The sequence below is a fragment of the Etheostoma spectabile genome, chromosome 19, assembly GCF_008692095.1.
Source record: "Etheostoma spectabile isolate EspeVRDwgs_2016 chromosome 19, UIUC_Espe_1.0, whole genome shotgun sequence".
Lineage (NCBI taxonomy): Eukaryota > Metazoa > Chordata > Actinopteri > Perciformes > Percidae > Etheostoma > Etheostoma spectabile.
Window position 1 is genome coordinate 13036455 of NC_045751.1, and position 14669 is coordinate 13051123.

Consider the following 14669-nt stretch of genomic DNA (forward strand, 5'->3'; position numbering starts at 1 on the left):
ATACATTTTTCCAGCAAAAAAGGCACTCCTGTCTGTACAGCTGTAATTTGTGCAGTGGATTTTTTATGTATTATAGTAATTCTACATTGCTCCACCTCAGATTCAAATAATGAAAAGCTGAAGTTGTGGCTCTCCTTGGGTTTAACACTCTTCAAACAACCTCATCCTACTGCCTAAAGACTACCACATTAATCTTTACAATAGACAAACGCTGACGTGACGTTTACACAGAGAGACACACCTTTGCATTGTCCTAAGCTGCAGTATGGTTGTTGTATAGCAACAGATTGAAGAAGTGAAGCAAGTTTGTGGTTTAACGTGGACTGTTTAAACGGTTTTCTGGCAGCTCTAAGGAAATGACATGTTATATTGAGAATAAACTATCTTAAGTTGCACTACAGGTGTTACGTGAGGAGACAATGTGAAAAAGTAGAAGCATTAATAGCTGTGATTTAGATGGAAATAAAATTATATAAAAGCATGAGTTATTCAGTCAAAGGTCATCAATAAGAAACCCATAGAGTCCAAATCCCTAAAGAACAGGCCAGATGACGGACAGATGATGACTGTTGCACCAAACTCTGGCCGTGCGCCCAACAATCCACTAAAGCTGCAGAATGTATCGCTTTGCATCTTGGGAGTCAGCAGGTCGTCGGAAAAACAAACGCGATCAGATCAACAGATGTTGAGATCTGTGCTGGATTTGTTTTTCTGTAGCTGTAGGGTGACAATTTGGATGCAGAGTTTTAAGCTGTACTTTACAGGCAGACGCAGGTTTGTGGGACTGCAAATAATGAATCACCTCAAATCTTCCTGCAGCGGTTTAAAAGTTTTGGAGAATTAAATTACCGGCACCTTGAACTTGACCTGGGACCAGAGCTCATGTACCACTTTAAAGATGGGTCAACCACTTGTCAATGGCCTCTGAAGACAATGGAAGCCTTTTAAGTTGACTACACCCTCTCTGATTCAACAGAACATTTACAACAAACGCTTTAACTGAATTGAATCTGTCTAATTTGCTTGTATGGAAATACAGAGGCAAAATCATAGACAGGAAACGCAAAGAACAATCTATCATCCGCACTTGAATAGACTAAACAAAATGGTAGACAAGACTACAAAAGAACACTTCATCCCCTTCGGGAGTTTAGGGTGCTCTTCTATCTGTACACAGAGACAGAAAACATAGACATGAAACAGTTCTGTCTTTAGCCATTGTTAAAAAAAACAAAGACTAAGCTGAAGTCTAAGGGCAGCTGTGGGTCAATGAGTTGCCCCTGATGCTGCGCCATGGGTGTGTAAACGTGTGTGAGTGTTTATCTGATGAGCAGGTGGCACCTTGTACAGCAGCCTCGGCCACAGTGTGTGAATGCTGAAATGTATCATTTTAACTGCAAATTAAACTGCCTTGTTGTGGACGAGTAAATGTTTTATTATGGGAGTGCATGGAAAACATAGCTTACAGGAGCATCAACCATTTCAAGGCAGGATTGCACTTGGAGAGAAGAGGTGTAGCAGTAATAGGACACCATAGGCTAATGCCTGCCCAGGTACTTCACAGGAAAACATCCACATTGGTTGATTGATACAGGTTCATATAGAGGTGTAAACTGAAAACAGCCTTTTAGAGGAAACTCTCTAGGCTGTGTGCAATGTGTTAAAAACTATTTGTACTATTTGTTGAATGAATGTTGATTTTTTTTTTCTCTTCAATGGCAATTATTTGTAAGGATTTTGTTTATCATAGAAAACTGTAGCCATGGGCTTTTGTATGGTTTTGTACATTGTGGAGTGCATGTCTCACCTGACTCCAAGACCGATGTGTTCCACAACATTGGACAGCGAGACATCTTTTGCTTGAAAGGGCTTTCTCTTCTCCTTGAACTCATGAGACAGGCAGATACGCCAACCCTCCTTGGGCACTGCATATCCCATTTCCTTGGAGACATACCGGCTCATAAGGTCCGCTGAGGATTTTTCACCCCACTCTGTAGTCATTTTAGCAGGGTAGCCAGCAATGTGAAACTTGAGTGTGTATGAATAGGAACAGGAAACACTTGTGATTAATGACAGGGAGTTGTCACCACCTTATGTCAACAGAGTTAGTTTGTCGTGCCTTCAACATGGAGCAAAACACTAAGGAGGTAGGCTACACTTTAAATTCTAAGTGGTTCTGTAAGTTTCAAATAGTTATTCCTGTAGGTTAAACCGGTTCCCAACGGACGAGCTTTGAATACCTGCAGGTAAATAATTGCTCCTTTGGGTAGAAGGTCCCAGTGCCATTATAAGATTACTATGATCCACAAGGTAATTTAGCCACTACAACTCAACATGTTTATATTCTCGGGGGCTAGCTAGTTGCAGCAATTTGCATCCCCGTCACCTTCTGGATTCCTGTGTTTAACAAATGGCAGACCCCGTCCCCCCCCCCCTTTGCATGAAGTCCGGATGTGTCTGCGCTGTCAGCAGTTGACAGTTGGAAATGATTGAGGACGCCGATCTCAGTCGTTCATCCGGGACACCTACAAAGACATTAAAGATGATCATACAAAATGGTTAAAAAGTGGTGATCACTTTTACCTGATGGACAGCAGGGCCGATATTATGCAAACATCTCAGTAACCGGCGGTTAGTTGCAAAGTCGCAAACAGATAACTTAACACATTAATAATTAATTGTGTAGAGGCTTTTTTGTATACAATACCTGAGAGACGGCGTCATCCCACTGCTGCTCCAAACCGACCTCAGTCAGGACCCTGTAGCTTCTGCTAGCACATACCACACTGCGCTGAATATGCAATACATGTACCACTCATAGAAGGGCTTTTAATGCCCTCTGAGAAATCTGTCAGGCAACAAATTGTCTCAGGCTGCCTTCACATTACGCCTCATTTTACAACATTCGTTGATCAAACTTCAACCAGGCTACAAACTCTACCTTAGATGAAAAATCAAAGAATGGCTAATTGTTGTTAGGGTTTAATGGAGTTAGAATTGGTAAACAGGCTGGAAGTACATGCCTGACAAGCCTACATAAGGGATGCAACAATCCGACAAAAAGCCGCTTCTGAGCCTGCACCATTCTAAAGTAGAAAGGGGGGATATTACTCGTCCCCACGTATTATTCCTCCTTTATATTGACAGACATCACACATTTTGATAAATATACAATAATTATAAAACAACTTCTGTAGAATGTGAGGTGTTAGTTATTTGTAGATAGATTACGCCTCCCTACAAATGACCATAGCAACAGTCCACCCCTCGTTAGCTGTGCCATGGGGTGTATTATTGTTATTTTGTCCTAGGATGGTGAAGGCATGTCCCGCCCTACTCTGCCTCACTCTGTCTCTGACTGGCTTTCCTTGACGTACCCTAAACCTAACAAATCCCAGTAACCCAGCCAACGAAACCGAGGAGTACTAGCCAATCAGAGGGAGAGTAGGGCTATGGATGCCTTCGCCATCCTAGGGAAATAAATTGTATCGCTGTACTAAATGGTCGACCAAAAAAATGTAACTGGAATTCTAAACTGCCGTTTCAGTGTGTAAAAACATGTTCAATTAAGATTGAGATAACACTAGGATGTTAAACAGAATTTATACTTGGGAAACAATGTGTTTTCTAGTTTCCCTGATACTAGTCTTTATGAGCTTTGTTTTCCTTGGTTCGTGATTGGTCGAACAACAGTGGACATAGAACATCTGTTCACTGTGGCTGGGATGCTAGCTAACTAACCAGATACGCAATGTCTAGTTCTTCGGGAAACACAGTCACATTTTGTATCGTTTTTTTCTAGAAGTAAATTTAGGTTCGCCTTGGGATAAGACAACGTAATTGTCTTTCCGTAGTAACGTTTGAGGCCAAGGTATCTGTTTAAATTAGTCTTAAAACAGTAGCCATTAGCTAGCAAGCAGGACCAAACAAGTTACTTTCTGTCTGCAGTCTGACTTGCTAGCTTGTAGTGGTGTGTTTATACAAAACTGTTAATCTTGCTGGAATAACAGAGCAAAGTAATTAGGAATCCCAGTGCATTCTCCATATTAGTGATTAGATTTTTTGGTTTGGTAAAGTAGTGTTGTTGGTGTCTAACGTTACAGATGATCGAGGTGGTGGCCTCCATGGCCAGAGGCCCCGTGTTTCTCGCCGGGGAGCTCATGGAGTGTCTCATAACATTCACCAACCCGATTTCCCACCTCTCTACTTCTGCCACCAGGTAGGATTTAACTCTTTTAACCTCTTCATCGAGCATAGACATGGAAATGCCACCTTTGGTCTCTCTAGTAAAATACTATAAATATTTCCAAACATAAACTATTAAAACTATTTGGAGAGAGAATAACGTGACTTAGCCAAGCTTTGAAGGCACATCCAAATCGACAAAGGTTACTTAATTACTTACTTACACAAAATCACTACATATAATGTAGATAGAAGAAAAAGGTCCTTGTGTGCTGAAACAAGAACTGGTACCCTACTACTGACAACTGATGTGGGTGAGACATTCCTAAAAAACTATTTGTTTCTTTCTGTAATCTCTGTGTTGTTAAGGATGTTGATGAGTACTTGTCTTTGTATTTTAGTGCAAAACGGTTACAACAAACAGTAAAAGAAAAGGGAAAAACAAGTACTGTAAGAGTTCTGCTATGTGAATGGAACTTTTGAAATGTTTTTATTTTTTATTTTCGAATTAGTGGATCAGTATGTCATTATTTTTACGTGCTCATCTGGGTTGTTGTGTAGTGTCTTGGGACCTCGTATAGACTGGGACAATGCAATGCAGGACACTTAAATTAATAATTTTAACCAATCACTCTGTACATCCCTTGTGTAACCCTTGTGTTATCTGACTGTTTCCCAGTGAGATGCTTGCATGGGCCAGTGCCCAGATCCACTGCCAGTTTCATGCTAGTGAAAGCAGAGTGGCCCTGCCGGCCCAGGGCAACAAACAGGACGTCCAGGCTGAGAGCAACACAGTGCTTATTCCAAGCAGAGGTTAGTGGGGGGGGAGGAATATGTGCAATCTGAGATGAGCAGAAATGAAAATTCACTATCTGCCAGATGAAAAACATTTATAGAGGTACATTTACATAAAGCGTGTGTTGTGTTTTAAATAAACCAAGATTTAAAAGTTCAACATATTATTAGCATTGTTTTGTTAGCCTTATTGCTTTGTGTGCAGCATGCCTTGGAACACCTACCTACTAATACTTTCTTTTACAGGAGAGCGAGGTCAGTGTGTGCTGGACACACCACCTAAGATATTATTCTGTGACCTGCGCCTGGACCCTGGGGAGAGCAAAACCTGTATGTGTGTACATATTTAAAAAAAATAAAAATAAAGATAACACCTTTACATTGCTTTTAAATGTTTAATATTTAGTATTTCTTTTCCCTAATGGTCATGCAACATTTACAAATTAACATTTTTGTTTTTGTTTGTGATTCAAAAAGCCTGTCATGCGTACTCACTCTCTCACAGATTCATACAGTGAGATTGTACCCGTAGATGGTCCTCCTAGTTTCCGTGGTCAGGCGGTCAAGTACGTCTACAAACTGACCATCGGCTGCCAGAGAGTCAACTCTCCTATCAAACTACTCAGAGTTCCCTTCAGAGTGCTGGTTCTGCAAGGTGAGATGCATTTGGACTACTTTTAATTTAATTTTGCTTTTAATTGAATTTTGCAATTGAATTTTTTTTTAATTGAATTTTTTGTGTCACTTGCGCCATGAAACCACAGGAATGATACTGTATTGTAAAAAGTGCCAGTTTATGTTGCGATTTACTATTCTCTTTGGCCTGTGGAGATAAAGACAGTAATGCATTGCCTAGAAAATGGAGTTGCAAAAAATAGTCATGTTGTTTGACATTTTGTTGATATTTTTCTGTCTAACCTGTAGGCATGCCGGAGCCTCTATTTCCACAGGATGAGGAGGTGTCCCCCTCCAATCCATTCCTAGAGGAAGAGGAAGCGAGCCGCAGGGATGCTCGGCCCCTAGAAAGAGCACTGGACATGCTGATGGTCACCACTTCGAGACGATGTCCCCGTGAGTCACATTCTCTATCTCGCTTCTCATTGCTTTGGTTTAAAGATCTTTATTATCTCACTCTATTTGTTTTGTTTAAAACCAAAGCATGATCCTGCTCTTCTCAGTTTCAACTATTATTGCGATTTGATTTGTCTTGAATTTGTATATTCATTGAACGAATTAAGTTAATAGCAAGAAAAATACCTGTGTTGCCTCACTAGTGTCATAAACCTGGCTCTAGGTCATGACAAAACTGGGAAGAGACACACAATGAGAATAATAAGTGAAAATCAGTAACATTATTAGTGCATGTGGATGTGTGTAAAATATGTGTAAGGGGTTGTAATGCAAAAAGGAACAACACATTAATTAAAACAATAATGGGGCTTCTGGTGGAGGGAGAAGTCCTGGAAGCTTGGCCTTTTATTTCCTGTGGAGCAGTGAGCCCATTTGCTCCTAATCAGGCTGCATCAGCTGATACCATAAACAGAGTTTACTAGCACACACACAACTAACAGGGGCCATCACACTAGCTTAATTGTTACTTTGTTGACCACCAGACCAGCTAATTTCTGGCTAAATGTGACATGTAAACATGTCATGAACATGTACTAAAATGGATGACAAGAGTTTAAAAAAGGTAACTAAAAGAAATGTAAAATAGTAACAATAGTTTAATAAATACTCTGGATTTCTAAATAATACTGGTATTCTACTTTTAATCCTCTTTTCTGATTTATATTGTCCACTAGTTTCTATTTGTATGTCCACGTTTGACTTGTTTGTTCCTTTGTGTTGTCCAGACATGTTTAATATCACCAATATGCGTGGGAAAGTGGCAAAGTTCTGCATCTTCAAGACTGTTTACAGACTTGGGGAGGACATTATCGGCACATTCAACTTCTCAGAGGGAGACATTCCTTGCTTGCAGGTGTGTTTGCCGGTCTTGTTTTTGCATTGCTGCACTCTCCATTTGTGTACAAAGGTTTTTTGTTTGTGTTTTTTTTTTATATTAGTAATAATATCCTGTGTACACTATGTATTCCAGTATTCGGTGAGCCTTCAGAATGAGGAGGAGATCCAGCAGCAGTACCAGCGGCGCCCCGGACAGGTCATCAGTGTTACTGGACACGGGCGACACATGGAGTCGTGCCTTCACACCGCCTCCAGCCACTTCTCTCTCCCCATCCCCCTCAACGTCACGCCGGGTTTCAGCACAGACATAGGTCAGTCAAATGGGATCATGCGTGCATAATGATAATATTTGCACTCTTATAGCATATTAAAATTACACGGATACACAGACCTTTTTTATTAAACATGAAGTCTAAGACTCTATTTCAGCAACTTGTCATCCAAACCTTTCAACATAGTGAAAATAGTTTATTTTTGTTAGTTAGGACCATTATTTATATAATGTTTCATGAGCCATCGTTTGACTAAATGTTAATAGTAATCGTTTACGCATGAAATATTGAATGTTATACGCGTCATAACTTTAACAGATGGGCAAATTTGTCCCATATGTCCGACTTTAGGTAAAGGCAACCTTGGAAGATTTTGACCAATGATTGTTCACACCCAGACGTAATGCGTGTATTTTAAGATTTAGCGTGACTTACACCCTTTGAAGATATCATTATTATATGAACAAATGTTTACAACCCCACTTTGAAGTTATAGAAAAAATGCTTCTTATAACTCAAGAACTTTCCTGAGAATTAGTTTTCTTCAGTATCATCTTCGTGTAACAGCGTAATTTCCCATTTTTCTTGGATCAATAAATATCCATCCATCCATCCATCCATCCATCCATCCATCCATCCATCCATCCATCCATCAGTAAAACTTTTAAATGGTGCCAAAATTGGAGCTAGTGCGGTTGGATCAGTTTTGTCTGAGGGGGGGAGGCCAACAGTGTCAGACCTGGTTTAGAATATTTCACAATCCCTGAAAAAGAAATCTGTCCAAGTATAGTGTTCAGGCATCTAACTTCTCTCCTGAAAGAACTCAACTATTAAAGGTTTACAAGGTTATACCCCTATTATTGCCTTTTAATAAATGTATCAAGCTCTTTTCTACTGTAACTCCATAATATGCAGAATTAAGTCAATAACAATTTATCACACATCAACTTAACAACCCAAATTGGAACTCTGCTTGTACAGTGATGCTGAGATGGCGTCTTCACTTTGAATTCGTCACTGCCCGGGAGCCTATGGAACCGCCAACAGTTCTGCAGAACCAATCAGAGGTCACAGTTTGGGCTGGGGCGGAGCATGTTGACGTGGATACCTTCAGCTGGGATCTGCCCATCAAAATCCTGCCCACCAACCCTGCATTGGCATCCTACATGTCCCACTTTTCAGGGGCCAACAGCATTACAATTTGAGAGTGTGTGTGTGTGTGTGTGTGTGTGTGTGTGTGTGTGTGTGTGTGTGTGTGTGTGTGTGTGTGTGTGTGTGTGTGTGTGTGTGTGTGTGTGTGTGTGTGTGTGTGTGTGTGTGTGTGTGTGTGTGTGTGTGTGTGTGTGTATTTTTAGCACAAAGGTGCACATTATGGGAACAAAGGAGCATTATTATTTCGTTGTTTGCATTGTATATGCGGAGCTAGGGATTAGTTCCATATTTATGTTATGCAACCTATATTTTTCTTTTTCATGTGCATGTCGCGGGGCATCTTAACTTTAAATACATATATCTTTTTAGACCTCATGACATGCAACTGTCTCTGTGGTTGCTGTGCATTTCTGTATTTATTTAATTTTTGATCCCTTTAGAGTGTGTGTCTGTGTGTCTGTGTGTGTCTGTCATCTTATGAAAAAACTTTTTCATATTCAAAATATTTTTGAAGTTTAACTTGTTATTTCAGCTTAAGCAAAGGCTGTATTGAGATGTAAATACTACAAGATAAAAACATAATAAAAGTGTGATTTAAATTTGATAGATTGCGAATGAAGAAGTTTATTTACAAAATTCTACATACCGGTAATTTCTCTTTGTAAAACAAGATTTTCATTTGGAGGATAAATGAGAACAGGTCAGATTCAACAGGAATGGTCATATATATTAGTGTACGTATATAATGCTTATATTTACAGTAAGTCATTGCTGGATTAATTCAAGAAGCAGTCAAACAGTTTACTGTAATAACTAAATTCAAACCAATACTGAAAATGAAGCATATCGTAAAAAGATTGATGTCAAAATGTATTAACGTGGTACATCATTTGGTGCTCATTCTCTGCTGGAGTTTTACCTAAACATGTTTTTCAAAGAAACATTTCCTTTATTGATTATACAATCCAAAAAGTACAGATGCTGTTAAAGTTTTATTAGTACAGTATGTGTATAAAATGATTACTGGTATTTAACTATAGAGAATGTTGGTTCACAGGCAAACAGGTTGAACAAATGGTCTGAGTGGGTTTCTACCCGTCGAGTTGCTGCTGAAGCGATCTGTGGCCGGGGTCCTTGATGTCCTCATGTGGGGTGCAGGGTAGGCGGGGGTCGGCTGTCTGGACCAGGGACACTTTGCAGGTCACTTGCTCCACCCGCACCTCGCACCACGCTGGGAAATCCACAGGCCGTTGTATCCTGGACAGTTATTAAGGTAAAAAAGAAGACACAGACTTTTTGCATTTTTTTCAGTATTATGTCTTCAAAAAACCTGATTCGTTGTACTCATCTTTATAGTTGTAATGTGGACTGTGAAGTCCTAACACTGTTGGAAAATCAACAACCATCGCCAGAGGTTGCTGTTTAATGTGATCTCCAAAAACCGTCAAGTCTTGATATTTTCAAGAAAATTGCCTGAATAAAAGCATCCAAAATGTTCTTGAGCCCTTAAATGCAAGTGGTAGAAAGTAACCAAGCACATTTACTCAAGCAATGTTAGGAGAGTTTTGAGGTACTTACTAAATTACTTTAATTCTATGCTACATTTTAGAGAGAAATATGGTAGTTTTCACTCCGCTACATTTATTTGACTTATTAACAAGTTAAATAAAATATATGGTATATTATAAATGTATACTATAATTACTTTATTCAGGACAATGGAAGATCTATAGTACACTAAAAAATATACGTGTAAAAAAAATAAAGCAATAAATATATAGTAATAAAAGTAATGTATCCTTAAACATCCTATAAGATGATAAAATAGTTCCACTGAGCCTTGGCCAGCAAGAACATTAAAATTGTGTTTTCATCAGAAGTAATAAGACTATAATAATAAAACAATATAATAAAACACTCTGAAAAAATCAATTGTGCATGATGACTACTTATAGCTACATTTAGTTGCTAGTACCTAAGTAAAAGCTTGAATGCAGGACTTGTAACTGAGTATTTTTAAATCACATTTACTAAAGTGAGAGCCTGGATACTTATATGGCTTTTTGTGAGTATATACAATAACTGAGGGCATCTGGACACCACTCCACGCAGGTGTTTGTGTACTCACGTCTCGCAGCAACCGACACCGACAGGGTGCAGACAGGTGCACTGCATGCACATGTTGTCCATCCAGGTTTCCCCCAGTGAGTAGTGCCTCCCCTCGAACACACACAGTGCTGGAACAACACATGCAGGTCAAAAATGAACTCGGTAAGAATGGAGATATATTGTATATATTTAATCATCTGGATAAGATTTTTAGAGCATGTGGATCTCACCTCTGGAGTTAAAGTGGCACTCCATGGGTGCCGCCGACCCACCAGTGGTCCACAGAAGAAGCCCTGCTGCTGCTAGCACCCAGTTAACCCCGCTGAGCTCCATCTTCATCTGGTCTGGTCAGTTTCTGATTCCTCTTCTCCCTTCGCTCCCTTATTTATACATCCTGGAGCTTTATGACCATGGCGTGGAGGAGTGGTCAGCGCCGTCATGTGGCCCACAGGCCTGGCTGAAGAAGGTGTCAGCAGTGCCATCCAATGGGGAGGGGGGGTAAAGATCTTGGCGCTGTTTTGGCACTCCGGAGATCACCTCGCTGCGCTTCAACGGGCATGAACCTCTAAAGTGATAGAAACAATGACACATCCATGTGGTGACTAAGAGAGGGAAGGGTAGGGGAGAAGTGAGATGGAGGGCAGAGAGAGAAAGAGAGAGAGGTGATGTCCAAGGAGAGTAGGAGGAAGAGAGCAGAGAAAGAGGGATGAGATGGAATTATCAAACATGATTCATCACCATTCAACCTCTCATATGGTTTTGTTCAGGTCTCTGTCCAGAAACTGAAGATGAGACTCATGCACATGTAAAACACATGCCAAAATACTGACCTACTGAAATTAATAAATCTAACTTCTAGACTCAAAATCTAGTGCTAAAAGGGCTTGAGATGATCTACTCAGGGTGCTTTCAAGGTAAAGGAAAACCTTTAATACTTATCAAATACAGATGCTTCCACACAGGGCACAAGGAGTCACTGAGTGGTTTGATGGGGATGTAAATGAAATGATATAACCTAACAGTCACCAGATCTCAAACCAGTTTAACACCTATGGAAGATTTTTTTTGACAAAAGTGTCTCCACCAGCATCATCAAAACACTATATAAGGTAATTTCTTTTGGAAGAATGATGTTCAGAGAAACTGTTTGTTTTTCTTTATTTCTCTCCCATTGGTATGTTTATAGACAGGAGTCTGAACAAATTGATATGCATTTCAGCTGCAGGAGCCTGCTGTAACCTCTGACCCCTTTCTACCTCAATAGAATTACCTCATATTAATGATGTCACAGCGTTAACTCCAGTCTGTGACCTCATGCGGGTCCCGTCCAACCCCATAGGAATAATGGACAAGCAGAGTGTCAGGGAAGAAGAAACTTGTCAGACAGTATTGACTTTTTGTGAGTATATTAGTATTGATAAACAATTAAAAACATACAATATTGCAGAGAAGAAAAAAAAGCTTGAAGTAATTTTGAAGAACAGTTATTATTACAAGCTTTGACAAGAAGTTGATCAGAATATGTCCATTAAAAGTTTGTTAAAGCAATATTTTAGCTTCAGCAATGTCTCACATCATCATCTTTATCTGCCGATGAAGGCCATGAGATCTGGCTGAAAGCCCCGGGAGGAAAAGTAAGTAGTAAGTTCGTAAGTTTATCCTTATAATAAGCAAACTGGGAACAAATATTTTGAACAAGTTGACCTTGTCATAATTTTTGTTAAACTGCTATTTACAAAGTCAAGAATGAATCCTGAAGCTTCCTCCTTAATACACTTTCTTAGTATTTATATCACAACCCTGTTATTATCGTCATCATCAAGAAGTAACTAGGGCCTACTAAAAATCCAAAATGCTTGTTTATGTAATTTGGCACATGCTGTATATCTTTGATTTCAATATCTGCATCCTTCAGCCCCAATAATCCATTATCCATTGGGATCTAGTTTACTGGATCTTGTGCAGCCTTGTGCATTTCTGTATAATATTAAAGTGCTCATATTAGGCTTTTTGGCTTCCTCCCTTTCCTTTATTGTGTTATATATCTTTTTGGTGCTTGTTATAGTTTTACAAAGTATAAAAGCCCAAAGTCCCCCCAAAGGGACTTACCATCTCCAACAGAAAACACTGTTCACGAACTGCTCCAAACGGCTCTATTGCAGTCCAGCCTTTACTTCCGTGACAACCGTTTTAAAGCTCGCCTAGCTGCTAGTGTGGCACACCTTAAAGCAAAGAGCTCCACACACAAAAAAAGAGCTGCAGCAATATGCGGTACAACACATATGTTTTTTTTATGAAAATGAAACCATATTAACCTACTCAGGTACAACCTCTTAATACAATAATGAACTTGAACATGACCATAATAGGAGTACTTTAAAATGTAAAATGTGATCAGATCTGACAATGCACTGGGCCAACAACACATTAGCTCATGTTCTTCCAGTTGTTTGTTGTCTGTAGTCTGAGGTACAAGATCATTGGAAAAATCCTCTCACAGGAGGCCCTGAGGCCTCATAACGTACCCCCACAGTCATTGGAGAGTGTTGATAGGCTTCCCTCATCAGTCAAGGCTGCTTCTTCATTCATTCGATGTGTATGACTCACAGTTGCCTGTTGTCATCAAGTGTATTTGTCATAAATATAAGCGATATAGGCCTACAGGTAGGAATACATGACATCTGATAGCACAGATGGTTTAAGCATATCAGAGGTCAGTTTTCTCCTTCACTTGATTTTTCTTCAGATGCTGATTCAAAGGATGGAAGATGTTTTAACAGCAGATGTTCTTCCATAACTTTAACTCGGGTGGTGTTGACCTCTTCAGAGCCTGTGGGTCCCATACAATACCCCAACGGTGAGTTCACACCCTGATACGACAACCGGTTGTCGTCAGCGTTGATGAAAAGGGAGGACCTCATCAAAACAAAAGATGAGGATTTTCCTGTCACACGCCTGTTGCCCTTCACGGCTATGCACTTTATTTGGGGACAAGTATGTTTTAACTGCGGATAACTTTGTTTCAAAAATTCAAGGGGCTGTCATCATTTGGTAACAGGACTGTTTTTGTTGGGACATCTTCACAGACAATAAATATCTTCCACAGACAAACTGTACCCTAAGAGCCCAGTAAACCCGTGCTGTAAAGTAGTGGAGAGCTACAGATTCCTGGGTGTTCACCTAAACAATAAACTGAACTGGACTGATAACACCCATGCTCTATACAAGAAGGGCCAGAGTCGCCTCCATCTGCTGAGGAGACTCAGGTCCTTTGGAGTGTGCAGGACTCTCCACAGGACCTTCTATGACTCTGTGGTGGCCTCTGCCATCCTTTATGCTGTGGTCTGCTGGAGGGGGGGCAGCTCGGACCGGGACAGGAGCAGACTCAATAGACTGATCAGGAGAGCGAGCTCTGTCCTGGACTGTCCTCTGGACCCCATAGAGAAAGTAGGGGAGAGGAGGATGTTAGCTAAGCTGACATCCATCATGGACAGCACCTCTCACCCCCTACGTGACACTGTGGGGTCCCTGAGCAGCTCCTTCAGCAGCAGACTGATACCCCCCCGGTGGAAGAAGGAGAGGTACCGCAGGTCCTTCATCCCGGCCGCTGTCAGACTCTCCAACACCTGCACTACCTGATAGTGTTGTAGTTTCTGTTCCTGTTTTTCTCCCATCTACATCACACACTTTCTGATTATCTTTAATATCGGTATTTATATTATTTTATTACAAGTACTTACTTTTCAATATTTGTGGTCTCAGGTTAATATAATTTAAATTATGCTACCGACTCTTGCTTCTTTGCTCTAATTACACATTCAACTTAATTTTAACGTCACTTACACCGCAATATTGTTTCTCTTATCATGGCAACCGCACTTTAAAATTCCTTTATTTTACGCCATTTTACCTACTCAGTCTACCATATTTTCATTGTCTATTGCTTGCCTGTATTTCTTGTGTGCCTACTTGTTTGTGTGTTATTGTTTTTTGCTGTTATTGAAAAATGCTGCTACTGTAACAACAACATTTCCCCGTCGTGGGATGACTAAAGTATAATCTAATCTAATCTAGTCTAATCTAATCTAAAAAGGTTTTATTTCTCATATTTCTCACTGTTATTTCAGCAAATAATTAATTGTAAACATACATAGTACAATGCAGTTTTAAAGAATACATTACCTTAGT

General features: G+C 40.0%; 3 protein-coding genes across 5 annotated transcripts in view; 1 reads left to right on the plus strand and 2 right to left on the minus strand.

The window, feature by feature from the left end:
* Nucleotides 1–3007, minus strand: part of gba2 (glucosidase, beta (bile acid) 2) — a 16552-nt gene extending 13545 nt beyond the window's left edge. The window contains exons 1-2 of one of the 2 annotated variants that reach the window (XM_032544097.1): nt 2708–3007; nt 1808–2525 (exon numbers count right to left, since the gene is read on the minus strand). In XM_032544097.1, coding sequence (XP_032399988.1) covers nt 1808–2001 — 194 coding nt within the window. In that variant the 5' untranslated portion in view covers nt 2002–2525; nt 2708–3007. Of the gene's footprint in view, nt 1–1807; nt 2526–2707 lie in introns of those variants that run through there. The other variant, XM_032544098.1, reaches the window with a different exon arrangement.
* Nucleotides 3008–3484: 477 nt separating this feature from the next.
* Nucleotides 3485–8978, plus strand: rgp1 (GP1 homolog, RAB6A GEF complex partner 1). 2 transcript variants are annotated; one of them, XM_032544120.1, is made up of 9 exons: nt 3485–3871; nt 4104–4219; nt 4865–4998; nt 5227–5310; nt 5486–5635; nt 5905–6051; nt 6837–6964; nt 7082–7259; nt 8202–8978. In XM_032544120.1, the coding sequence occupies exons 2-9, from the start codon at nt 4104–4106 to the stop codon at nt 8423–8425; spliced, it is 1161 nt and encodes a 386-aa protein (XP_032400011.1). In that variant the 5' UTR covers nt 3485–3871; the 3' UTR covers nt 8426–8978. The 2 variants fall into 2 exon arrangements, with proteins under 2 accessions (XP_032400011.1, XP_032400012.1); XM_032544121.1 differs by having other exon boundaries at nt 3871–3970.
* Nucleotides 8979–9070: 92 nt separating this feature from the next.
* On the minus strand, nt 9071–11119 carry msmp1 (microseminoprotein, prostate associated 1). The gene is made up of 3 exons (XM_032544146.1): nt 10712–11119; nt 10501–10609; nt 9071–9629 (listed from the first exon to the last, which is right to left on the minus strand). The coding sequence occupies exons 1-3, from the start codon at nt 10818–10820 to the stop codon at nt 9464–9466; spliced, it is 384 nt and encodes a 127-aa protein (XP_032400037.1). The 5' UTR covers nt 10821–11119; the 3' UTR covers nt 9071–9463.
* Nucleotides 11120–14669: the final 3550 nt, after the last annotated feature.

What these genes read in the sequence shown, in the direction of transcription:
- rgp1 (XM_032544120.1), top strand. Translation starts at nt 4,104, where the DNA reads ATGATCGAGGTGGTGGCCTCCATGGCCAGAGGCCCCGTGTTTCTCGCC. An exon ending in CAGAGTGCTGGTTCTGCAAG is followed by an intron (nt 5,636 to 5,904) that starts GTGAGATGCATT and finishes TCTAACCTGTAG; the next exon opens with GCATGCCGGAGCCTCTATTT. An exon ending in CACTTCGAGACGATGTCCCC is followed by an intron (nt 6,052 to 6,836) that starts GTGAGTCACATT and finishes TGTGTTGTCCAG; the next exon opens with ACATGTTTAATATCACCAAT.
- msmp1 (XM_032544146.1), bottom strand. Translation starts at nt 10,820, where the DNA reads ATGAAGATGGAGCTCAGCGGGGTTAACTGGGTGCTAGCAGCAGCAGGG. An exon ending in GTGCCACTTTAACTCCAGAG is followed by an intron (nt 10,610 to 10,711) that starts GTGAGATCCACA and finishes GTGTTGTTCCAG; the next exon opens with CACTGTGTGTGTTCGAGGGG. An exon ending in GGTGTCGGTTGCTGCGAGAC is followed by an intron (nt 9,630 to 10,500) that starts GTGAGTACACAA and finishes ATAACTGTCCAG; the next exon opens with GATACAACGGCCTGTGGATT.